Genomic DNA, 27613 nt, shown 5'->3' with positions numbered 1-27613 from the left:
CGGCTTTGAGATGGCGTTCAGACAGCTGTCAGTGGTTTTTCCATCGAGTGATTATCCGAGAAATTGTGGATGTGCCTGGACATGCCAGAACATGTCCTGTGAGGCTTCATCATGGCGTTGCTGTGCGCTATGCGGCACCGCCACGACGCGCGAAGCCTCCGCTCCTCTTTCCATGACAAAAACTCCTGTAACAGTGGAATGTGCTGTTCATTTCCAAACTGGACGCTGTGTTTTATCCCGGACGTCGTCTGACTAGCACAGGAATTGTGAAAAGACGTGGACATCAGCACTTTTTCAGCACATTGAGACAGATGTGTGGAGGAATTCCGCACTCAAAGTCTCCTCACAGGCGAATGACACAACCGACAGGCGTGGAAAAACTCACGCATGCGCACGAGGGTTCAAGCTTGTCTGACACAATCACACGTGATTCAAATCCATATGGTTTTTGAAAAAAATAATAAGGTTGGATACTTTTCTAATAGACCTCGTAACTACTTACAGGGCAGGGGTGGTGGCCAAGTCATTAGTGCACTTGGTTTCAGGATGAAATGTTCCTGGTTCAAACCCCACTCCTGCCACATTTCTCCATGTAATGTGGAGTTGCATCCGGAAGGGCATCTGGTGTAAAACCTGAGCCAATTCAACATGCAGATCCACCTCAGATTTTCTGTGGCGACCCCAAGAGCAAATAATGGAGAAGCTGAAGGGACATACTTTTTAGTTTTGTTACATTTACCTTTTCAACAAATTTACACTTAAGTCACTCAGCAAAATCGTTTCTGGCTAGGTCAACGCATTTTATTTGGGTAGAAATACTTCACATAATTTTTTATGTTCACTGAGCAAGTTTTTTTTTTTTAGTGTAGCAGCAATGCCTGTAAAGAGCTTTTATTGTGAAAGGTCAGGGTGGTACAGGTCAGATGACCATTGTGTGAAACACTAATCTCTGATTAATGATTTTGTGTCTTTATTTTATAATCCTGCCATTACTGTCAGCACAACTATAACCCACAGTTACATAACCTTTATAAATCAACACTTTCCTCAGCTTGGATGATGCAAGTTCACTTTCACAGTCACTTTTTGTGCTCCTTGCTGGTTCCATTAGCCTTTTGTTTTCTGCCCTATTTCTAACACTTTCTTCACTCCTCTCAGCTCATCCAACACTTTACTTTGGTAGGAAACAGTCATAAGCAAGCTGAAAAATGCAGACATTCATGTGTTTATCCCTGTAGTGTAACGTGCCATTAGATCTGTCTTTATTGTGTATAAATGTCCAAAGATTATTATTAGACATAAATTTGAATCACAAAACATTACTGTGATTGTTTTATGGCCTAACTAACTTCATCCATGTGCCGACTCACATCATAAATCAGGTTCATTGATATTTTTGGCTGCCCAGCCAGCTGACTCACGACGGATTCCCTCAGCAATCTCTCAGAGAAGATCCCTCAAAGATGAGAGTTATTTCCACCAAACTGCAAACCCATTTCTTCTAATCGGTCAATGACTGGATGCAAACTGTGACACTGAATGTGACCTAATGACTTCTGCAGTGAGACATTTTTCACTGTGGAGCTGTTATCTCATTGCACAGTTAATTAAATGTTGAAGATAACCGACTACGACCTGAATCAAATATTGAAGATGTACAGCTCCTCAGTGCACAGATTTGAGATGTATAAATGTCAAACAGGATATAAAGAATAAAATGCACCGTAAAGATCCAGCATGTAGGAGATGAGCGACATGGAGCAGATGCCAGTGTGTTCACTATACTGACAAACAAGTCAGTGAAATATTTTATATGAATAAATTTGTTACACTTTTAGATTGGGCTGTGAGATAAGAATTAATAGAATGAGCTGAAATCGGATGAATAAAGCAGAAAAAAGCAGTTTAAAGTGAAGTAAATATACAACTTGGATAATGTTGTCTTCATCTGATTTATTTTTTTAACCAGATGTGATCCTTTTGTCTGGACAATTCATTCATATTTTTAAGCTATGTTCACATTATCAGATGATGTGACCTAAATATGATGATTCAGCCTGGATTTGCCACAAAGCTGAGCTTTCATATACACTGAAAAAACAACCAGCTTAATTGAATTGTTTCAATTGGTAACACCTGAATGAATGAAGTTCTTTAAAATTAATTTAATAAATTGGGTAACACTTGTTAATCTACCTTATTAACTTAATTTCAAATAACTTCATTCAGTCAGGTGTTACCAATTGAAACAATTTAATTAAATTGATTCAAGTATTTTCTTTTTTCAGTGTACAAAGACTACAATCATTTCCTCAGACCGAGAAGAAGGATGGGAGAAACTCGAGTGTGTGCAGCAACGGTGATTATACAACCTTAATTCACAAAGAAGTTCTGACTGTGAAAGTCAGAACTTTCAGACTGTGACTTCTGAAAGCAACTGTGGTTGCTTTCACTGATAGCCAACACAATGATTTCCACATATGCATCTGGAGAAAAACTGGAACTGAGCAGGCGATTTGTCCCTAACCATTTATTCATTCAGCTTCTACCGCTTAGTCCAGTTAAGGGTCATGGGGGGTTGGAGTCTATCCCAGCAGCCATAGAGTGTGACGCGGGGTACACCCAGGACAGGACGCCAGTATGTTGCAGGGCCACAAACAGACAAACAAACACAGACACACCCACACCTATGGACAATTTAAAGATACCAATCCACCTAAGCCGCATGTCTTTGGATGTGGGAGGAAACCGGAGCACCCGGAGGAAACCCATGCAAACACAGGGAGAACATGCAAACTCCACACAGAAAGGCCACGGGAATTGAACACACGACCTTCTCGCTGTGAGGCAACAGTGCTAACCACTAAGCCACCGTGCTGCCCCTTGTCCCTAACCATGACTTATATTATATATATATTCACAATGTAGATACCCAACATATCAAATGTGAGGAAAAGACAATCCAAATCAAGTGGGTTGAACATGGTTGTGTCAATAGGAACAGATATTAGATTCAAATTAGTCTGAGAGAAAGTGATGCAAAAACATTATTTTTTCTGGCAGGTTCACACTGTAACAAAAAAAGCAATAAATAAAAAAGTAATTCAGATCACATCACATGGTAATGTAAACAGTCTCAATGAAAAAGGAATTGATGGTTTTCACAGAAAAGAAACTAAGTATAAAATTTAAAATGCTCAGAACTTATAATGTCTGATAGTCTGGTCCAGTTCAATTTGACTGATATTAAAAATCTGTATGTGAAAGACGCTGATTCAGCGTCGGAACGGATTCAAATCTATGCTGAGAACTTCATCCATAAACTGCAGCGGTCGTGGGTCCGTGGATTTAACAGCAAACTGGACCGATGAGGAAAGACAAACACAGAAAAAGCATCTTAGGGCGATGAAAGCCGTGAAACGCGGAGGAGACGCCTGAAAAACGGAGAAAAGTCCGCAGCCGCCAAACAAAGAAAAAAGAACTTCTCTCAAACCAAGACAGCAGCTGCGGCGGGCGCATGTACCTGTGTACTGCAGGAGAAACATTGTCCACGGAGGCAGAGCTCCTGTCCGCTCCTCTCTGCTGCAGGAGCGAGATCACGGAGTAAATCCTTCCACGGATCCACGGACGGACGGAGGCGCTTCGTCGCTGTCAGTCCGCACTGAGAGCAGCCGGGCGGAGCGGGACCTTTTAGCTCCGGCAGGAGAGCCCGCCCTCCCGCTGCACGACTCAGCGAATCCCGGTTCCCCGAGCAGATCCACCGTTTGTGCCGACACACCGACTCCTCCTGGCTCCTCTGAAAGCCAACAGCCACTCAGCTGGCAGCAGAGGACGGCGTTCTTAGAAAGAGGACTGATGCTTCTGCTGCATAAAAACACAGGAAAATAAAAGCGCACAGAAGGATGCTGTCAATTAACCTACTGAAGCCGAGAGCAGCCAGCTGTTAACAGCTTCCACCGGTTTTTCCGGAGATTGCGGAATAGTTTTTTCCTTATCTTGAAACAAACAAACAAACTAACTTTGTTTCCTTGAGATAACCAAATACTTTGATCGTGATCTTGCTTTTTAATAAGATTACATTTTCAGAAAAGAAGCTTGTATAAAGTTCCCAAGGCATTTTGTTAAAAGCAGAAAACAGACTGATTCCTATGTATTTTGACCTGCTGATTTCAAATATTGTTGTTAGCATGCTGTATCTTTACCCCTTCACCCCCTAATTTGCATAAAGCAAAATGGCTGCCAGTTACATCAAAATCTTCACAATTTTGGTTGTATATGTGCTATAAAAGCAAACTAAACATAGTCTTTTCTATGTATTTTGACCTGCTGAATTCAATTATTGTTGTTGGCAAGCTGTGTCTTTACCCCTTCAGCCCTTAATTTGCATAAAGCAAAATGGCCACCAATTACATCAAAATTTTCACAATTTTGGTTGTATATGTATTATAAAAGCAAACTAAACATCCTTTTTTCTATGTATTTTGACGTGCTGAATTCAAATGTTGTTAGCATGCTGTATCTTTACCCCTCCACCTCCTAATTTGCATAAAGCAAAATGGCTGCCAATTACATAAAAAGTTTCATGATTTTGGCTGTATATGTACTATAAAAGCAAACTAAACTTTCTGTTTTCTATGTATTTTGACATGCTGAATTCAAATATTGTTGTTAGCATGCTGTATCTTTCCCACCCCCTAATTTGCATAAAGCAAAATGGCCACCAATTACATCAAAATCTTCACAATTTTAGTTGTATATGTACTATAAAAGCAAACTAAACTTCCTTTTTTCTATGTATTTTGACCTGCTGAATTCAATTATTGTTCTTGGCAAGCAGTATCTTTACCCCTTCACCCCCTAATTTGCATAAAGCAAAATGGCCACCAATTACATCAAAACTTTCACAATTTTGGTTGTATATGTACTATAAGAGCAAAATAAACATATTTTTTGTCTATGTATTTTTACCTGCTGAATTCAATTATTGTTGTTGGCAAGCTGTATCTTTACCCCTTCACCCCAATTTGCATAAAGTAAAATAGCCACCAATTACATCAAAATTTTCACAATTTTGGTTGTATATGTACTATAAAAGCCAACTAAACATCCTTTTTTTCTATGTATTTTGACCTGCTGAATTCAATTATTGTTGGTAAGCAGTATCTTTACACCTTCATTCCCTAATTTGCATAAAGCAAAATGGCCACCAATTATATCAAAATTTTCACAATTTTGGTTGTATATGTACTATAAGAGCAAACTAAACAACCTTTATTTCTATGTATTTTGACCTGCTGAATTCAATTATTGTTGGTAAGCAGTATCTTTACACCTTCATTCCCTAATTTGCATAAAGCAAAATGGCCACCAATTATATCAAAATTTTCACAATTTTGGTTGTATATGTACTATAAGAGCAAACTAAACAACCTTTATTTCTATGTATTTTGACCTGCTGAATTCAATTATTGTTGTTGGATAAATATGCATGTCTCTAATGGTCAAATGTGGGTGAAACTGTTCAAGTATTTTGCTTCTGCTGCCATGAGATCACCAGAACCAGCAAGAGCAATATGCAGATCATGATCAAATTCTGCAGCCTTCAGTATATTTTCATTTATCTTGAACGTCTTAACGTTGTGCAGAGTCTTATCAGCCTTCTCCGCCTGGCAGAATAGGCAAAGGGCCCATTTGAAAGTACTGGAGGCACTTCTGAGTCTTGCAGCTGAAGCAGTGGAAGGACCTGCAATGGGTTCCTCTGGTGTCTTGAGATATTGACCTTTAGTCTAGTCTCCTAATATTTGTATTGTCGGTGAAGCAACTGTAACAGGATCTATGCAATTTTAGAGACGTCTCATCGGAACTCAATATCCTCTCAGGTGTGAATTTGTTCTCCGTATCTTTGAACTTGTGACAGACTCTTGCACTATCCTGCAATGTAGCCCTTCCTTTGTCACTACCATGAACAAGATTTTCTTTAGTTCAGTCCTAACAAATGATGCAGACACGACCATCCACTGAGGAATCTCATTTCATGCTGCCTACGGCCTCCATTTTTCAATTCAAGACAACAGAGATTGTTACCTAAATAAGTATTGAGAACCACCAAAATGTTCTCATCAAAATGCAACAAGAGAAAGTGCTAACAAGAGGAAGTCATTCCACAATTGAAGTGATGAACGCAACTAATCCTAAATGCTGGAGAACACAGAGATTCAACAATATTATCTTACTACCTAACACTTTCAAGATTATATATGCACATGAATCTAGTGACAAGGGACACTGGCAACCTAACACAGTGTATACAAGAGACAACACAAATCTAATCTAATGCTAAAAAGTGAGTCCCTTCAGCTGCTCCCTTGTTTGCACTCGGGGTCGCCACAGCAAATCAAAGGTGGATCTGCATGTTGAAATGGCACAGGTTTTACGCTGGATGCCCTTCCTGACGCAACTCCACATTACATGGAGAAATGTGGCAGGGGTGGGATTTGAACCCAGAACCTTCTGCACTGAAACCAAGCGCTTTAACCACTTGGCCACCACCCCTGTTGCAAATCTAATCTAATGCTACAAAGTATAATATATTATACTACAAAACCAATGCCACAACTTGTCTACACAAACCAACACACTAGAACAGGAACATGCACAGATATAGATGAACAAAGTATCCCAGAGTCTCCTTAACATCAGTGTGAAAGGATAAACTCCACAAATGTATCAGGGAACAATGCAGTTTGATTGACCACATCTATGCTGTGGCTGCTGCTACTGCTGTTGAGACACTGTGGCAACATGTGTCAGGCCACTGGCCAGTGAGGCCTGCCCTCTGGTGTTGAAAGTAGTAGCCCTCTGGTGTTGAAGCTGTGCTGTACTGAGCCACTTATATAGGTTTTCACATAGTATTATCATTATATTATTCAGCATTTGTGATGAAAAAAATACACAAGCATCATTCACATGCCATCAAGGAATGAATATAATGATACTGTGATTTTTAAATCCACAGGAGACATTTTTCAACAGGCCAGTATAAGTAAGAATGGCAAATACATGCATTTGTAGGCCTCAATGTGCAGCAGAGCCATGGGAAAAAATTGGTTTTGTTATTAATTTCTTTTGTAGAACAAGGGTCTACAAAGTATAAAAACAGTAGGTCAAAATACATAAGAATCAGCCTGTTGTCTGCTTTTAACAGAACATGCCTTGGGTTGTCTACTTATCTGAAAATAGAACCTAGCTAATGAGGTGTGTTTTCCTGGGATAACTGAATCATTTTTGGTGATCTCAACAAAATGACGATTGTTTTCACAGGATAACTAAATTCCGTGATCTCCACAAAATGACACTTAAGTGTTTCCCTGGGATAACTGAATCAATTTTCGTTATCTCCACAAAATGACACTTATTTTCCTGGGATAACCAAATAATTTTTCATGATCTCAACAAAATCGAGCTTGTTTTCCCAGATAACTGACTCATTTCTCGTGATCTCAACAAAATGAGGCTTTTCTTGTTGTGTGTTGGGGGGGTGTGGCTGGACATTTTGTTGTTCTTTTCTTTTCTTTGCTCTCTAGGTGGCATGAAAACTGATTTGTCTGTGGAGAAGGTGCTGGCTGAAGAGTCCTTCACCCTCATCAACATCATGTGCAGCACCTGTGGATGGTGCTCACATGCAACCTTAAAGACTTTCAGCTGAAGCAGATAATTAGATGGCGTTCTGCATTTAAGCCATGTGTGATTCAAGCAGAATTGCCGGGAACTCGACCTTGTGATGTTCGTTTGTGAGACGCTGAGGACCGCGCCTGGGTTTGACACATCGAGCCTGTGAAGCAGGAAGGGTGAGGGACACATGCTGTCAGCACACATCAGAGAGAGTTGGTTTGTCGTGTCCACCTGGGGGGTGTTTGGCGGTAACAGTGAGTCCAGAAGCGCCGGGCTTCGATCCTTTTGGGCGCTGGAGAGCGTGCCAGCCTTCACTCCACCAGAATGACGCTGTTTTAGTTTCTACACTTTGTTTAGCACCAGAGGGTGACTCAATAAGTTGTTTTTGTTATTGGAACCGCTTTCTGGTTATTTTAGCGCTGGGTTCCGTCAGACGCAGGTCCGCTCCTCAACCCGCGTCGACACATAACATTTCTCCCAAGATAACTGAATAATTTTTCATCATCTCAACAAAATGACACTTGTTTTCTTGGAATAACCAAATCCCTTTTCCAGATCTCAACAAAATGACACTTGTTTTCTCGGGATAACTGAATCAATTTTCATGATCTCCGCAGCAAGATACTTGTGTTTCCGGCATAAATGAATAATTTTTTGTAATCTCAACAAAATGATTTTTGTTTTCCCGGGATAACTGAGTAATTTTTCGTGATCTCAAAAAAATGGCACTTGTTTTCCTGAGATAACCAAATAATTTTTTCATGATCTTAACAAAATAAGGCTTGTTTTCCCTGGAAAACTGACTCATTTCTTGTGATCGCAACAAAATGAGGCTTGTTTTCCCGGGATAACTGAGTAATTTTTCGTGATCTCAAAAAAATGGCACTTGTTTTCCTGGGATAACCAAATAATTTTTTCATGATCTTAACAAAATCAGGCTTGTTTACCCTGGAAAACTGACTCATTTCTTGTGATCGCAACAAAATCAGGCTTGTTTTCTCAGGATAACTGAATCATTTGTCATGATCTCAACAAAATGACGCTTGTTTTCATGGAATAACTGAATCCCATTTCCCGATCTCCACAAAAAGAGACTTGTTTTCCCGGGATAACTGAATCATTTTTTGTGATCTCAATAAAATGGTGCTTGTTTTCGTTTTTCGTGATCTTATTAAAATTATATTTGTTTTCCTGAGATAACAATATTTTTCCTGCTCTCGGCAAAACAGCCAGTAAACCAGTATTGATCAGTATGTCTGGTATTTATATTGTGTATTTATATTTCTATTTGCAAACTGTTTTTCTTTTTTCAAATTTGATACTTTGTGTGCTTCTTACCTTGTGTGCTGCTATACAATGCTGCTGGAACCTCAATTTCCCTGAGGGAGTCTGACCTAGGGATCAGTAAATTTCTATCTAATTTAATCTAATCTAAATGATGCTTGTTTTCTCTGGATAACTGGAATTTTTTGTGATCTCAACAAAATGGCGCTTGTTTCCCCGGGATAACTGAATAATTTGTCATGATCTCAACAAAATAGCACTTGTTTTCCTGGGATAACTGAATAGTTTGTTTTGTGATCAACAAAATGATACTTGTTTTCCAGAGATAACTCAATAATTTTTTGTGATCTCAACAAAAGGATACTTGCTTTCTTGGGATAGTGGAATCGTTTCCTTGTGATATGGACAGAATGAAACTTTGTTTTCCTGAGATGATGGAATTTTTTTTTTTTTTTTTTTTTGATCTAGGATAACTGAATATTTTTTTGTGATCTCAACAAAATGATACTTATTTTCCAAGGATAACCAAATAATTTCTCATAATCTCAACAATCATTTTCGTGATCTCAACAAAAAGACATTTGTTTTCCTGGAATAACTGAATCCATTTTCGTGATCGCAACAAAATGACGATTGTTTTCTCAGGAAACAGAATAATATTTTGTGATCTCAATAAAATGATGCTTGTTTTCTTGGAATAACCAAATCATTTTTTGCGATCTCAACAAAATGATATTTGTTTTCCTGAGATAACTGAATCATTTTTCCTGCTCTCAAAAAAGGATGCTTGTTTCCATGGGATAACTGAATCATTTTTCCTGCTCTCAAAAAAGGATGCTTGTTTCCATGGGATAATTGAATCATTTTTCGTGATCACAATAAAATGACACTTGTTTTCCCAGGATAACTGTATAATTTTTCATGATCTCAACAAAATGACACTTGTTTTCCCGGGACAACTGAATCATTTTTTGTGATCAACAAAAATGATGCTTGTTTTCCCAGCATAACTCAATCTTTTTTTTTTTTTTTTTTCGTGATCACAATAAAATGACACTTGTTTTCCCAGGATAACTGTATAATTTTTCATGATCTCAACAAAATGACACTTGTTTTCCCGGGACAACTGAATCATTTTTTGTGATCAACAAAAATGATGCTTGTTTTCCCAGCATAACTCAATCTTTTTTTTTTTTTTTTTTTGTGGTCTCAACAAAATGACACTTGTTTTCCTGGGATAACTGAATAATTTTTTTGGGTCTTCTCCAGGGTCTCCTCCCAAATGGATGTGCCTGGACTAGGTGGACTAGGTGGAGAGATTATATCTCCACACTGGCCTGGGAACGCCTCAGGATCCCCCAGTCGGAGGTGGTCAATGTGGCCCGGTAAAAGGAAGTTTGTGTTCCCCTGCTGTTGCCCCCGTGACCCGACCCCGGATAAGCGGTTGAAGATGAGTGATGAGTGAGTGAGCAAAACTCATATGTAATCGCAGTCCTTACCATCATTACTATTTTATATACAATTACGATTGTAACAGATTATTGTTGATTGTACCTGATTACATAATGTTCTCATTGTGCTTTTTGCTTTTTTTTTTGCAAGCATTACTTCCTCTGACTGCATTTTATTTTGTTCACATTTTTCCAAAAAGCCTAAATTTATCTGTTAAAATCTCAAAACTGTTTTCTGTTGAAGAACATGATATCTTTTCATGATTTTCATGTTGCAGAGGAGAGTCAGAAAGAGGCTTCTACTCAGAGAATGGTAGGTCCAGATTAGTACATATTGTAGCAAACTGTCCACTTTCATCTACTTTTACATAAATTACCCGAGATCAATACCAATAAAATAGATTATTCTCTCTTATTTTAAAATACTACTAATAATAATATATAATAATATAATATAATAATAATAAATAATAAAATAATTTTAAAACATTCCTGATTGCTCAATGTTGCTTTTATCACCAGTTACACATATTTTCACATCCCGATTGGGTATCCAATTTTTATTGAAATATTTATTCCAAAAAATTTCAGACAAAATCAGTAATGGTGGACAGGCATTAAAGTTTAGATTGTTTACACTTTTGAGATAATTTCTGTTACATGATGCTCTATAAATAAATTGAATAGAATTTAAATTCTTAAGAGTCCAGAGAACATTATGACCAGAAAATAGATGAATGATTTTGACTCATAAAACAATTCGTATGTGAAGAAGTAATCTGACTTCATTCATCAACTCCAGGCTGTCAAATAGTCACCATACATTAAAGTCAATGCATGTGACAGATTGATGTTAGGGATTAAGTTATTGGTGGTACTTTTCCTTTTTATTTGCAATCTGGGAACCCATGCTGTGCAGCTGCACTCTAAAAAAGGAACTGCTGTGTCAAGGAGAAAATTTAATGAAACAATTTGGATAGATTTTTTAAAAGTTATTTTAACTTAGTTATTTCAAATGTCAACTGAGTTAATGTCACAAAACTTCTCTAGTTAAGTTGAAATAACTTTAGTTTAGCTGAAATAACTTCAAAAAAACTGTTACATCGCTTTTTCTCGTTGAGACAGCAGCTCATTTTTTAGGGTGTAGAAAGCTCATTATGTTACTTCACATGGCTCTCCATAACTTCATGTTTTATTAATGTGAAGTTAATAAATACAATAAAATCTGCTTTCTCACACATTTCCAAGGGTATCATGAAGAAATAGGCCTGTGCTCCCTTCCTCAAGGCAAAGCAAAAGCCAGATCTGTCCCTGAGTAAGCCAGGCAGTTCATAATGTCACAACATAAATGAATGAATAAATATGTACACGTGTGTGTGTGTGTGTGTGTGTGTGTATGTGTGTGTGTGTGTGAGAATAAAAATGCTTTATTATTGTTACCTCCGCCAAGGAGGTTATGTTTTCAGTCGCGTTTGTTTGTTTGTTTGTCTGTCTGTCTGTCAGCAGAATAACTCAAAAAGTTTTGAACGGATTTTGATGAAATTTTGTGGAGTGGTTGGAAATGACAAGAGGAACAAGTGATTAAATTTTAGTGGTGATCCGGATCACGATCCGGATCCCGACGCTAATGTGTTAGCATGTCTATGGCATTTTCAATGTTAAAAGTTAGCATTAAGCAGTTGCAGTTGTCATCACGTTTTGGTGCATTTGGTTTCAAATTGTAATATTTCTTAAATTTATTTTTGTTGAAATTTTATGGAGTGGTTGGAAATGACAAGAGGAACAAGTGATTAAATTTTAGTGGTGATCTGGATCACGATCCGGATCCTGATGCTAACGCGTTAGCATGTCTATGGCATTTTCAATGTTAAAAGTTAGCATTAAGCAGTTGCAGCTATCATCACGTTTGGGTGCATTTGTTTTCAAATTGTAAAATTTCTTAAATTTATTTTTGTTTAGGGTTAGCCCTCTGTCTGTCAGCAGGATAACTCAAAAAGTTCTGAACGGATTTTGATGAAATTTTGTGGAGTGGTTGGAAATGACAAGAGAAACAAGTGATTAAATTTTAGTGGTGATCTGGATCACAACCCGGATCCAGGAATTTTTTAAAGGATTCTTCACCATTGCGGGATAGGGGGAATTTTGTTTGTTTGTTTGTCTGTCTGTCAGCAGGATAACTCAAAATGTTTTGAACAGATTTTGATGAAATTTTGTGGAGTGGTTGGAAATGACAAGAGGAACAAGTGATTAAATTTTAGTGGTGATCCGGATCACGATCCGGATCACGATGCTAACGTGTTAGCATGTCTATGGCATTTTCAATGTTAAAAGTTAGCATTAAGCAGTTGCAGCTGTCATCACGTTTGGGTGCATTTGTTTTCAAATTGTAATATTTCTTAAATTTATTTTTGTTTATATATTAATAATCTAATGATTATTATATGTATAAAATTTTAGAGAAAGAGACAAAAACTAATAGATCACTGTGCCAAGGAGGGAATCTCTTTAGGGTCAGTGACCCTATGGCCTTGTTTAGAGAAGTGTTTCATAAATGTTAAAAAATTCATATATTTGCAGTTTAGTTGAATAATAAATTGAATTTTGTCTCTTATTTGTTTTTGTCTATAAGCACATGCAATATCAATATCAGTGCTCAGATGACAGTAGCTTCTGGGAAAGGTGCAAGTTGCAATAAACTGTGATGCCAAACACTAAGGATACATGCTATCCAGTCACAGCAGATGAAACTTTTTTTTTTACTACTGAGCAAACATCATTGTTAGACTTTTTTAGGTTCAATGATTCCATGGCGTGTAGATGTTATGGCGTCAGTGACCCCATGGCCTTGGCGGAGGTTTGCACTCTCTGAGTGCTTCTAGTTATTATCTTCAAAAGCTTTCCTTTCTTTTCCACAATTTCCAGGAATTATTTCACAGATTGAACTGTCCGTGTCCTCCATGCAGGTTTCTCCTGGTCAAATATGTTTCTACCATGGTGTGTGAATTCAATTCAATTTCAATTCAATTTATTTCATTTATATAGTGCCAAATAACAACAAAGTTGCCTCAAGGCACTTCACACAAGTAAGGTCTAACCTTACCAACCCCAACAGCAAGCACACAGGCAACAGTGGTAAGGAAAAACTCCCTCTGATGATTTGAGGAAGAAACCTCAAGCAGACCAGACTCAAAGGGGTGACCCTCTGATTGGGCCATGCTACCGACACACTTGACAATACAGATATATAGGAAATTTTGGGAGTCCATGCTGGTGTCAAGGACGAGAGGCTTGCAGAAGAAGACACCCACTCGGCACATCAAACAGAGAGAGGGAAAAAAAAACAAAACAGAAAAAAGTACTGAAAAGTATATAAAAAGTAAACTGGAAGTATACTTGAAACATACTTGCATGTACTACAGGGAAGGAAGCATAGTACCAAACTATGCCAGTATGCTAGCCATAGGAATGGGAAAATAAGTGTGTCTTAAGTCTGGAGTTGAAAGTCTCTACAGAATGTGACCGCGAATACTGGAATATTGTTGTCATTTGTGTAGTTCATGATTACTCTAGTTTTCATTGTCCACATGGTCACCAGACAAGGTTTGGGATACAATAAATAAATCAAAAGGTCTTCCAGCATAATTCAATTACTGATGTCAGCCGGTAGTAATGAACAACAGCCAGTGCATGGTCTGATTCAATTTTAGTGTCCCCAGGCAATAATGACTGCATGATGTCGTGTTTTTATTTATTTATTTATTAATTTATTTATTTTACAATGATGTTCTTTCTGTGGCATTACTTAGTGTAGCAAAATATTCAAAGCAAAACATAATTTGACCCTGTGCCTCATATGAAAACAGCTTTCATTTTCTTTTAGAGTGTGCACAAGGCCAAAGTTGTTAGTGACATTACAGACAGCTCAAGTAGGAAGTCATTCTGGATTTAACCAGCCAGCCAGTTCATCACAGTTTTAAATATTCAAATAAAACTCGACACAATGTTTGGCCGATTTCCTTCTGATCTAATTCTCAATAAGCCCTACTTAAGAGAGGAATCTCTCATAACGAATTATTCACATTTAATTACTGCGTATTGAATGGTAGATGGGCCTCTCAGACAAGGATCAGAGCTGTACATAAAATTTTAACGAGCTTTGAGAGGCATTGCCTTTTTTCAGCTCCGGCACTCTTGCGTTTTATTCAATATTCCCCTTTCATTAAACACATTTAGGTTGATTTGTCCCTTGTTGTTTTGTCACAGTTTCAACTTAATAAGTCATTTGCCAAATTGCACGGTGCCATTAGAACTGGCCGTGATGTTCCACGCTCAAAGTCACCTTTCTTTTCAAAGAGCTGGGTTCAGGTAGTAGCTCCATAAGACCTTGAGCGTGAAACAGGCTGGTATTTAAAAAAAGGTTCTGCTCAGCAGAAACCTGATCCGTTTAAAGCGACTGCAGTGGTATTTGGTGCCGTCCGTTTTGAGATCAGCGAATGGTGCATTTCTAGCTCAGGCACATGTGGAAAAAAATGCCATTAACTTTATGTAGAGAAGACGACTGATGGAGGTGGTAAAGGGGGATGAGTTTAAATACCTGGAGTCTACTGGCCAAAGTAAAGGAGAATGTAGTAGAGAAGTGAAGGAGGTAGTGCAGGCAGAGCGGAGAAGAGCCAGAGAGGTGATTTATGATAGAAGGGGGTGTCTGCAAGAGTGTAAAGGAAGTAATGAGACCAGTTATCTTGTATGGCTTGTTGGCAGTGTCACTGAGGAAAAGACAGGAGGCAGATCTGGAGATGGCAGAGCTCCAGATGCTACACGTTTCCTTACGAGTGATGAGGAAGGCCACAATTCACAGAGACTCAAGGTTTACGGATGTTACGAGGGAGGGCATGCAGGGGGTTGGTGTGATAGGAGAAGATGCAGAGGACAGGGTGAGGTGGAGATGGAGATGGTGATCTGCTGGTGTGAACCCTTAATGGAATAGTAGAAAGCAGAAGCAGATGGAGGACATCTTCGTCTTTTGTGTTGTGGGTAGTCATCTTTGAACTCTAGGTTTCTAAGTACCCGTCCGTTCTGCCTTCCTGTCTCCTGACTGTTAGCAGATGAGCATCTGTAGAGGAAAGTACAGTCACCCCTCATGAACAGAGCCACAGAGTGTCCTCGTTTACATGCTGGTGTATTCCTGCTTGGATACATTTAATGAGTCGGGGAGGAGTGCTCTCGTGCGCCATAAAAACTGGTGCCAAAGTGTATTGAGTCATATAACCATGTTTGCCAGAGTTTTATTGATTTTGAGAGGAGGGAGTTTGTGCAGGTGCCAAAATGATGACAGCATCTTTCTTTGGAAACTGGGCTAAATCCAAAAAAAAAAAAAAAAAAAAAAAAAAAAAAGACCACAGGATGAAGGTTATCATTTTTTAAATCTGGAAAAAAAAGGAGGCAGAGTCATTCTCTAGAGAACTACACCTCAGCATGAATATAAATGCAAACTAGCCTCAAAGTACAAAACAACAGTTAACCCATTTACACAGTTAATATGGTGTTAACAGCGACTGCTGCCCCACCATTGTTCACAGCCAGAGGATCACTCGACTCAGACACTGTGCTACCAGAATAGCAATGAGCAGAGAGGTGACGAAAAATCTTGTTTGTTTGATCTGAGACGTGGACACAGTACATTCCAGTGTACCTGGTCCAGAATCAGTTTGTGAGAGGAGCTAGTGGGCGCTCTGCATTTTGGCAGCTGGGCTATATGAGGCAAGCTGATTGCAATTCCTGGCAACAGATGATGTCAGAGGAGAATCCAATACTAAATCTCCTAATCAACATTGTAATCACAAGTCTGGATCCCACAAAAATCAGCAGAAACTCCAACTAAAGAGTGTGGGGTGAAGATACGCTGCAGACCCTAATGAGTAAATTTGATTTCTTTTGAGTAGTATGATGAATGACTCTCAGAATGTATTCTGAGAGAACCATCAGTTTATTTATTCATGTTATTATCTATTCCACCCAGTTATTACAAGTTTCTAAATTACATGCTGATTTCTGTGTATCAATCTAATCTTTTTTTTTTCAAATAGATTGCTAATCAAGACCGTCCCTTCATAAACACAGAACACGCGCTGTGCGTAGGGCCTCATGATGCAATGGGGCCTCATTTGCTGCACTTATGTGGCACAGTTATGCATGCCATAATGTCACCAGCGAGGCTGCCAAGCCATCCCTCACAATACACCTGACTGCAATCACAACGGCTACATCACAACGGACACATGTGCCACATGCAACACCATGCGTGCATTTACACCAGATGCCATTTGTGCATTTATGTTGTGTCACTGCTCAATCTATCCACATTTGTGTTTGATGGTGACCTTTATTCCACACACTTCCCAGCTAACACATAACGTTTTGGTAATGTTATATACTGGTTATATTTTGATTATGGTTATCAGAAATGGTTCTAGAACATTTTTCTAACTTTATCACTTTCTTCTACGTATGTATTGACAAGTCATGTTTATAGTTGAGAGAAATTTGACAATATGTTAATTCAAGTCTCACCATCTTTCTTACTCCAGATTTCTTACAGTGACAAGACAATGACTTTATGTAACGTTACCAGAATGTTCTGGGAATGTATGGATGAACCATATCTTTACAATATGTGACTTTATGTAACATTACCCAAATGTTCTGGGAGCCAAAAAATAACTACTTAAAAACGTTCCCAGAACGTTAGGCGTGATGTTCTCAAACATTTGTGCTAACGTTTTAATATCAAACGTTCTGGGAATCAAAAAGAAACTTTCCTTAGGGCCCCTTCACACATAGGATGAATAAATACAAATCAGGGCGAATCTCGGTGGAACAGCTCGTATGAGCAAACCACGAAAACATTGAGCAGGCGTGCGTGATACCGCTGCGATGGTTTCGTTCACGTGGGAACACAGTGCGAGCAGCTGCAGCATGTCTAACCACATTGCGCAGCTGCTGTGAAAAAATAAAAATAAAAAATACATCCCACCCACGGGATTCGAACCTGCAATTTCCAAAAGCTCTGATTGCCAGCCAGAAGCATTACCACTGAGCTACCACTGCTGTACTGTAAAAGGTGTGGGAAAATGCCTGATATCAAGAAGGACATTGACGTATTAAAAAATATATAACCACACACCATATAAAAATGCCGCATTTTATTGAATCCCTCTTATCAAGCAGACAAGTATGATGTCTCTCTTCCTCTGTAGATGACCCATGGTCACAGATGTACAGTCATGAAATGACATGAATGAGAAGCAGTTTGCTCTTATCATGTCCACATCTACTGGTCAGGTGCATCCAGTTGGCCGCGCGTGTTTTCTGCACAACACGTGTGTCTTATGGATGGCGCACTGCAGGACAGACACCGCGTCATGTGGAACAGAGCTTACATAGCTGACGTGACATTCAGATCACCCGCTGTGTGTTATGATCTGACGGTACATTTCAGCTGGCATAGCCTGTCAATGTGCGTGCCATGTGCATGCTCACTGCAGCACATTGCAACAGCGATATATATTTTTATGTATGTCCACGTGAGGACAGCAAGCAGACACATGTGCTTCACAGGTGACAGTTGTTAGTTCATGTCCGTCCAAACACGGTATGTGTTCTCCAGCGGTGACGTCCCAAACCACAGATCTCCACAGCTGCTCCTGTCAGCGGACACACCCCCTGTCGCTTCAGTGCACACGCCAACGTGTCACTGTGTCTGTTTGCAAAGCCACACTCGTGGGGGCACTTTCACATCCAGCTCGAAAGTGATCGTCTGCTAACTGTTGTCGTGCTAATAGCGCAAATGGCCACACATTTTCTAAGTGCCAAGCGAGCAGTGTTAGATGTTCGTGTGTGTCAGCTGGAATTTGGCCAACACCTGCTGCGAGAGGGTTCGATGGGCTTTCACAGCGCACACTCTGGCTTTCAGCCGCTGGTGTATGCAAATACGAGGTGTATTAGAAAAGTATCCGACCTTATTATTTTTTTCAAAAACCATATGGATTTGAATCACGTGTGATTGCGTCAGACAAGCTTGAACCCTCGTGCGCATGCGTGAGTTTTTCCATGCCTGTCGGTTGCGTCATTCACCTGTGAGCAGACTTTGAGTGAGGAGTGGTCCAGCCCCCTCATCGTTGTTTCATTGCCAGGAAATGGCGGAATGATTTGGACTTTTTTTCCATCAGAATTTTTTCAGAAACTGTTAGAGACTGGCAGCTGGAAACCATTAGAAAAATGTATCTGGCTTTCGGTGAAAATGTTACGGGCTTGGTAGAGAATAAGGAGTGTTACTGTCGCTTTAAGGACGGCTCCCATTGGCTGTGGGGCGCGCTGCGCTCCGAAGCCGCCATCGACAGGCTGAACGACCATTTCATTTCTAAACAGATGGCTGTCTGGATCCGTGACCATCGTGTGCCATTTCTCTGGTTATCACAAGAGCTGGACATCAACCATTTTCCGGCAGATTTCACTTTTAACAAGAGATTTTGTCATGGAAAGCTGAGCGGAGGCGTCGCGCGTCACGATGGATTCGCTACTGGAGCGAGACAAAACCACCTCCGTTTTGGTCTCGCAGGACGGCTTTGAGATGGCGTTCAGACAGCTGTCAGTGGTTTTTCCATCGAGTGATTATCCGAGAAATTGTGGATGTGCCTGGACATGCCAGAACATGTCCTGTGAGGCTTCATCACGGCGTTGCTGTGCGCCGTGCGGCACCGCCACGATGCGCGAAGCCTCCGCTCCTCTTTCCATGACAAAAACTCCTGTAACAGTGGAATGTGCCGTTCATTTCCAAACTGGACGCTGTGTTTTATCCGGGACGTCATCTGACTAGCACAGAAATTGTGAAAAGACGTGGACATCAGCACTTTTTCGGCACATTGAGACAGACGTGCGGAGGAATTCCACGCATCGCGGCGGTGCCGCATGGCGCACAGCAACGCCGTGATGAAGCCTCACGGGACATGTTCTGGCATGTCCAGGCACATCCACAATTTCTCGGATAATCACTCGATGGAAAAACCACCGACAGCTGTTTGAACACCATCTCAAAGCCGTCCTGTGAGACCAAAACGGAGGTGGTTTTGTCTCGCTCCAGTAGCGAATCCATCGTGACGCGCGAAGCCTCCGCTCGGCTTTCCATGACAAAATCTCTTGTTAAAAGTGAAATCTGCCGGAAAATGGTTGATGTCCAGCTCTTGTGATAACCAGAGAAATGGCACACGATGGTCACGGATCCAGACAGCCATCCGTTTAGAAATGAAATGGTTGTTCAGCCTGTCGATGGCGGCTTCGGAGCGCGGCGCCCCCCACAACCGCTGGGGGCCGTCCTTAAAGCGACAGTAACACTCTTTATTCTCTACCAAGCCCGTAACATTTTCACCGAAAGCCAGATAAATTTTTCTAATGGTTTCCAGCTGCCAGTCTCTAACAGTTTCTGAAAAGATTCTGATGGAAAAAAAGCCCAAATCATTCCGCCATTTCCTGACAATGAAAATCCGACGAGGGGGCTGGACCACTCCTCACTCCTGCTCACAGGCGAATGACGCAACCGACAGGCGTGGAAAAACTCACGCATGCGCACGAGGGTTCAAGCTTGTCTGACGCAATCACACGTGATTCAAATCTATATGGTTTTTGAAAAAAAATAATAAGGTCGGATACTTTTCTAATAGACCTCGTAGTTGTAGCAACAGGTGTACAAGGCATTGGAGGCAGCTACGATTTTATACGTATTGCATACGATTCCTGCTTCATGCGCACTTCATGCGTAATTCGACCATATTCATACTATGTGTGAAGGGGCCCTTAAAAACACTCCCAGAATATTTGGCGTACCGTTCTCAAAATGGACTGCTAGCATAGGCCCCAGTACACCCTGGACAAGATGCCAGTTTATCAACAGCACATCTGTTAAAACTTAATATTTGAATTATAAAAATATATTTTAAGCATCAATTCATAAATCAATTCAAGTCAAATGATGACTTTGATGGCTTTGCATGAAAATGCAGTGACTGTCCTGTACTGACTTTGTGTATATGCTATTTATGTATTTGGAGCTACTATTTTAAAGAAAACATCTTTGTTAAAACAGCTGTAAACTGATAACTTATTATGTAAGACATATTTAATTATTTTGATATTGCTGTTGCTAAGTTACAAGTTAGCAACATAGAAGTAACATAATGTAGACATGCCAATGTGTCATTTATGGCTGAACCATGGGTCACCTTGCCACGACTGACTGACTGGACATAAAAGTAGGGAAAAGATGGAAAGAATGAAGAATATTTTGCAGAATGGTTATCTCCTACTTTCATGCTAACTGGTACAGAGGTGATTTACAAATACATTCACAGACTGTGCCAGGTTATGTGCAGTGTATGAGTTTGTAGTTTGCAGTTTAATGCTTTCAAAAGAGGCAAGAAGTGTTGCAGGTCAAAGGGTAGATTGTTCATAATAATCATCTTCCATACTTGACAACACCAAGTCTTCCCAAGCAGGCACACCACTTGGTGAATGTCTGGAAAAATCTTTTTTTTTTTGCTTCCTTCTTAATTTTCCCCAGAGCCTAGTGGATAATCCCAGCCACATGGGACCAGGGCGGCCTGGGGAAATGCCAGTGCAGTGCAGCAAACCTGGTACTCCATAGGAAAATTCTTTCTGTGCTTTGCATGAAATCTGGACATCAAGTTATGTCGAGCCAGGCAACAGCTGAAGCTGAAGACAAGGTGACCAACTAAGCAAACAAAGCAACAAAACACAACTAATATTTGAGCAAGGCCCTTAATCCCCAGCTGCTACAGTACAGTCCATCCAGTTGGATGCACTGTGTGAAAGATAAAGTGAGTATGATCAGGATGTGCTTGGAAAAAGTGAGTTTTGCTCTCAGTGCAAAGTTCCTGTATATATAATGGCTAAAAAATATTTAGTGCAAGACTAACTAACCACATGCCAAGAAGAGAATTAAGGAAGATGATCTCAGCAGATGATCTGTCTGATGAGCTGCTTCCCTTCAACTCAAATAATGCTCACCAGTGACACTGCCTGCTGAGGGTATCAGGTGGAACACAGACCTGCATCTGCTTGGATCTTCATGGCACATTGTTGGCTAGTCCTGGACTGATGTGCATTCTGCTGGATCGTGTCTGTTTGGCCAAATAATGATTTACACAATCACGCCAATATCAAGTTCACACGTGAGGATGCCAGAAACAACCATTTAGCCTTCTTGGACTGTGATGTTACGACTGGAGAGAACAGGCAGCTCCAGACAGGGGTTTACAGAAAACCAACTCACACTGACCAATATCTGCTCTTTGGCTCAAACCACCCCCTTGAACACAAGCTCGGGGTGATCAGGACTCTTCAACACAGAGCCCTACAGGTGCCCACAACTGCAGAGGGAAGGGCTAAAGAACAACAACGTGTCCGGAAAGCCCTAACAGTATGTGGGTACCCACGATGGTCCCTGGACAAAGTGCAGAAGTCCCAGAGAACAAAGAGACCAGATAGACAGGAGACGGAGACAAGAAGAAGAGGAGTGTCTCTCCCTTATTTAGCAGGAGTAGGGGAAAAACTACAAAGGATCTTCAGACAGCACAAAATCCCAGTTTACTTTAAACTGGTTAACACCTTGAGACAGAAATTAGTTCACCCTAAGGACATGATCCCTAGTTACAAACAGAGCAATGTAGTGTATTCTATCAGATGTCAGGAAAACTGTAACAAACACTACATAGGTGAAACGAAGCAACCTTTACACAAAAGGCTATACCAGCACCGCAGAGAGGGCGCCAGTGGACCTCAGTCTGCGGTTCATCTCCACTTTAAAGACACTAACCACATGTTTAAGGACAAGGAAGTTAAAATATTAGCCAGAGAGAAGAAATGGTTTGAGAGAGGGGTCAAGGAGGCATTCTTTGTGAAACGTTTGAAACCCAGCCTTAACCGGGGAGGGGGTCTGAGACACAATTTATCCCCTGTTTACAATGGGGTACTCAGGTCAAAGGAGTTTCTGTCTTTTGTACATGGTAATGAGTCATTCACGTCATCAAGGGAGGCATCAGAAAGGCATCCATCCCATCATTAGAGGGACAGCTGTCCTGTCATTAGGTGTGCTAACTAGAGCACAATAGTTGCTAATTAGAGCTATTGTTTAGTCACTAGCCTATAATAGTCTGCCTCTCGGTAGGAGGGGTCTGGTTAGGTTTAAAACTCCAGCTTTTGTTGGCTTCTGTTTTATTCTTCTCTACAAGAGTCAGACAGAAGTCAGACTTCCAGAGCAAGAATTTTAGCTGAGGAAGCTTCTGTGATTTCAAGCAACCCAGTCCAGTCAAAGATTCAAGCTTCTCTACTTTACAAAATCACCTCACTGAGCAATTCTGTTATTTCAAAAGAAAATGCTGCTGTTAGTCAACAGAGTGGTGAGTCTTTGCAAATCCAGCAAGGCCCTTTGCAGGTCTTAGCTCCCCAGGAGCTAAGACCCCAGAAACCACAAACATATCTCTTTGTTACAGGTGGAATCTTAGCAGTCTATGTCATGTGTGACAAAAGTCAGGATGAAACACAGGACACGCTTGCACCAACCCACACTTCTTACCTGGGACTCGGCCTGATCCATAGTTTCTGTACATCATTGAGAAGCAACGTCGGTATGTGTGATCTCACTTCATCTGGTCTTGTAACAAATCTGTTTCAAAAAACAATACCAAGGACAACAAAGGTCAATCAGTCACTATTTGTTCAGTTTTTAAAAATGCCACAGAAAAGAACCTCCAACAAAAACTCTGGAAACCTGATATAGACATTCTGTAGTCAGTCAAGGATTCTGGGTGAGAGGAGAGATGAAGGAGGACAAAACAAAAGGGTTTTGTGTTCAGTAGAGAAAAGAATACAGAGGAGAATGTAAATTCATCCGCTTCTGAAAGAGGCACGACCTCCCTGCTTTGTGGAGCAGAAGCTCATCTGAGACGCAGAGGGCTCTGAGGCTCGGAAGGCTACCGCTGACTGCACTATTAACACTCAAACTGGCTGCAGCGGAGGGAAAATACAAAACACTGCTGAAGGAGGCACAGACAATTCTGTAAAGCATTTCAGTCCACCAAGAGGGGCCCTGAGGGGCCTATGATGACCAGAGTAATTGGCTTTTTCTGGTTATGATAATCTGCATCAGTCACGCCGTGCCAACATGCTCCAGCCACCGAGAAGGTCACAGTGATCCCAGAATTTCACTCTGCACACAGCAGGCCACTGAAAACCTCTCAAAAAGAATTCAAAAGCAAAACATTTCTACTGATGGTGTTTTATGGTCAATTAGGGAATAACCCTGTTTTGTCTGATGATTTGTGGATGTTCATGCTGGATTTTACAGTTGCAAATTGAGTTTTACCGGTAAAATGGCAAAATGGCTATTTGCAGCCGTAATCCAGCATGAACATCAGCAAATCAGCAGCAACAGGGTTATTCCCAGTCTAATCCAATTCCATCATTTGCACGGTTTATTTTTCTGTAAGTAATTTGTTCAGCCAATAGTTATGAAAGGGTGTGGTCGGCTCGTCAAAGCTTACCGTAGCTACAGTGTGTTCATGCTAAACTGGAAATTCTGTGAGCAGACCCACAGATTTCTCCATCTCGTCAGCTGCATTGAGTTAAATCCACGGTAAATCCATCAATCAATCCAGTTAAATCCATTAAATCCACACTTTTCGGCATCATCGTCCCTGCACTAGTTTCTGTCGCTCTCAGCTGACAGCACCATTAGTGAAACCTGCGCAGCAGCGTGGTCAGGGGGAGGATTAACACATCAAATGTGAAACAGTTTTAACATTTTGCCACTGTCCACAAGATATTTTATGGTCTGAAATCTCACACGATTAACCAATCAGATTTGCGGAAAAAATGTAATTGGATTAGAATGGTCATTTTGAGTTAGAATGCACTTACAGGGCAGCTTCGTGAGGTGGCCAAACAACCTGACTTTAGCCATGTAAAGTCTGGTTACAACTGCTCAAAGAAGTTGTATATGAAGAGAAACTCAATACCTTCAAAGCCAGATCGGACAGACACTGAAGAAACCACCCACTCTGCTTTGATTATAAAGTCAATGATCATGTGTGTGATGAATGGGTACTGACAGACCAACCACAGCTGTATCAACCTTTCCGCATGTCTTATGTCTTACATCTCAATGATTACTCAGTTTTTACACTGAGTTTAATTTTCAAAGTTTCTCTTAAAATGAGCAGGTATAGGGAGTTGGGATACCAGTATATAGATCTCGGTTCGACTTCCTGCAACACTAAATTTCTTTGTAATGGACAAGACACTTCATATGCATTGTCTCAGTCCACCCACCTGTACATGGGTACTAGTCTTGGCTGGGGAAGTAACCTGCATCAGACTGGCATCCTTTCCAGGAGGGAAGTTGAAGACTTTCATTCACTTCACGATATCAAAACCAGGGGCACATGCCAGCACCAGCGGGCCTTAGGGCCTACACAGGACTTACATTTTCTCTTCTTAAAATAAAATACAAAGGGGCTTCATCTGATCAGAAATCAGCAAGGGCTACGGGGTCAAACTTGTGTTTATTTTGGACCCCATTGCTCTCGCTGATTTCCTGGATATTTAATCATAAGATTTTGAAAGGATTAGTTCGCAAGCAGCACATACTGAACATGATCCAAGCAGTAATTTATGCACATTACAAAATCTCCCAGAAGTACATTCTTGGCATAAAAAGAAAAGCTTTTCAGAGTTGTGAAAACCTACTGAAGGAATTAGGATCCAAAAGCAATATAGCATGTTTTAATGAGCATAGTGAAATGTTTTTACAGTTGTGTTGGCATTTTTGCATCAGATATTCATACAAAATAAATGTGTATAAAATAATTTATAAAATTTGAGTTCACTGAAGAGCATCTGCATATCTAGCATGAAAGAACTATTCACGCACACCAACAGTCAAAAGACAGTGTGCCCTGAGAGGGAAGGCACACTCCCTCTCACGGTAGGTATCTGCCAAATTCCAGGTGACACACACGAACATCCAATACCACTCACAGAGCACTTAGGAAATGTGGGGCCATTCGCACTGTTAGCATGAAAATAGTGAGCAGACGATCACCAGAGAGAAAATAGAGAGGGTCAACTTCCTACAGCAGTGTTCAGAATAATAGTAGTACTATGTGACTAAAAAGATTAATCCAGGTTTTGAGTATATTTCTTAGTGTTTCATGGGAAACAAGGTACCAGCAGATTCAGTAGATTCTCACAAATCCAACAAGACCAAGCATTCATGATATGCACACTCTTAAGGCTATGAAATTGGCTATTAGTATAAAGTCGCTTTATCTTAATTTTCCCCAGCTAAAACCCTAAAGAGCATATGTCTGTGAGTAATATGTACCTTTTTTTTATGTTAAACCGACCTGTTATGGTCTTCTGAAACAGTTGATAGATGTATTTTATAACTTAAAAATGGGACAGATGCTAACGCTTTAGCATGTCTATGGCATTTTCAATGTTAAAATTAGCATTAAGCTGTTGCAGCTGTCAGCACGTTTGTGTGCATTTGTTTTCTGTATAATAATGGCTCAGCGTTTGTTGTTGAAAAAGAGTAAAATGTGTTACAAATAGTAATATTTTAAAATTTATTTTTGTTTATATGTTAACAATAATAATAGCAACAATAATAACTAATAATGCTACAATGTAATTTTAGAGAAAGAGACACAAGAGAGAGATATACAACTAAAAATATAAAAGATCAGGCTGCCTATAGGTTATAATATACTTACAGCACCTTATTTTCCACTCTATATACTCCACAATTATAACAGCTGTTTAAATAAACGTTTGTAATAGTAGTTCCTTGTGTTCTAAAGGCAAATAGTGCATTATGTTTGCTTGTAGTACACTCAAGAGAAGTTTTGTTTACAAAATGTCACTCCACTGCAGCAGCCAAGCTGCCCCAGTTATACACAATCAAAATGGCGTCCAGATTACATCATTTTGTGGGAGTCGGCCCTCTCTATGTTCTCTCTGCAATCACTTTCGAGCTGGCTGTGACATTTATTAAAGTGCTCCCATGACTGTGGCGTTGCAAAGCAACAGACATGTGGTGTGCCAGAGTGTGGGCTCCCCCCTCAACACATGTGCTGTGCGTGCATGTGTATCGCGCATGTGTTGTGGCCCCACCCCCGCTCTCCCCATCCACAATATATGTGCCGTGCTGGGGGGTGGGTGTGGCGTTGCAAAGCAACAGACATGTGGTGTGCCAGAGTGTGGGCTCCCCCCTCAACACATGTGCTGTGCGTGCATGTGTATCGCGCATGTGTTGTGGCCCCACCCCCGCTCTCCCCATCCACAATATATGTGCCGTGCTGGGGGGTGGGTGTGGCGTTGCAAAGCAACAGACATGTGGTGTGCCAGAGTGTGGGCTCCCCCCTCAACACATGTGCTGTGCGTGCATGTGTATCGCGCATGTGTTGTGGCCCCACCCCCGCTCTCCCCATCCACAATATATGTGCCGTGCTGGGGGGTGGGTGTACACTTGCATGAACTGCTGATTTGTATGTACAGATGGGGACTGGCCACTAGAGGTGGGCAATACCGGGAATTTTGGTATTGATCCGATACCAAGTAAATACAGGACCAGTATCGCCGATATCGATGCTGATACGTTTTCATATTTAAGCTTCATAGATCCAAAGGATCCAAATGACCTAGCATAGAATTTTGCCAAACATTGTACGTGACAACAAAATACTTTATTATCACAATCAACATTTTTGTTTAAAAAATATCACTCAACACAACTTACAACAAAATCTCCTGAGGCAGAGGGCTGACAAGCCACAATACAAGGGTGCGCTGCTCCATGTTGTGTGACACAGTGCAGCGCTGCTCTTACAGAGAGCAGACTTTGATGAATCAGTCAGTGCTTGCGGGAGAGAAAAAAAGCTTGAGTATCGATCTTTTTACACAAGGATCGTTCAATATCAATACCAGCGTTGGTATCAATATTATCGCTATTAGGATCGATCCGCCCACCTCTACTGGCCACATCAGCTACACTCACAGCACAGCAAGCCACCTCCCAACTGATCAGTGACCAGAGACTCACTGACAGCTGGAAATGACAGTGACATGAGAGTGCACAT

At 40.6% G+C, this 27613-nt stretch overlaps 1 protein-coding gene across 3 annotated transcripts in view; it reads right to left on the bottom strand.

Annotated features, from left to right (window-relative positions):
* LOC117520619 (ecto-NOX disulfide-thiol exchanger 2-like) overlaps window positions 1-23124 on the bottom strand; it is a 324436-nt gene extending 301312 nt beyond the window's left edge. Inside the window, exon 1 of one of the 3 annotated variants that reach the window (XM_034181930.1) lies at window positions 23050-23124. In XM_034181930.1, coding sequence (XP_034037821.1) covers window positions 23050-23086 — 37 coding nt within the window. In that variant the 5' untranslated portion in view covers window positions 23087-23124. Of the gene's footprint in view, window positions 1-3523; window positions 3761-23049 lie in introns of those variants that run through there. The other 2 variants (XM_034181931.1, XM_034181932.1) reach the window with 2 other exon arrangements.
* Window positions 23125-27613: the final 4489 nt, after the last annotated feature.

This window comes from Thalassophryne amazonica, chromosome 11 (assembly GCF_902500255.1).
Source record: "Thalassophryne amazonica chromosome 11, fThaAma1.1, whole genome shotgun sequence".
NCBI lineage: Eukaryota > Metazoa > Chordata > Actinopteri > Batrachoidiformes > Batrachoididae > Thalassophryne > Thalassophryne amazonica.
Note: the sequence above shows the minus strand (reverse complement) of the source record. Positions and strands in the feature narration are given on the sequence as shown.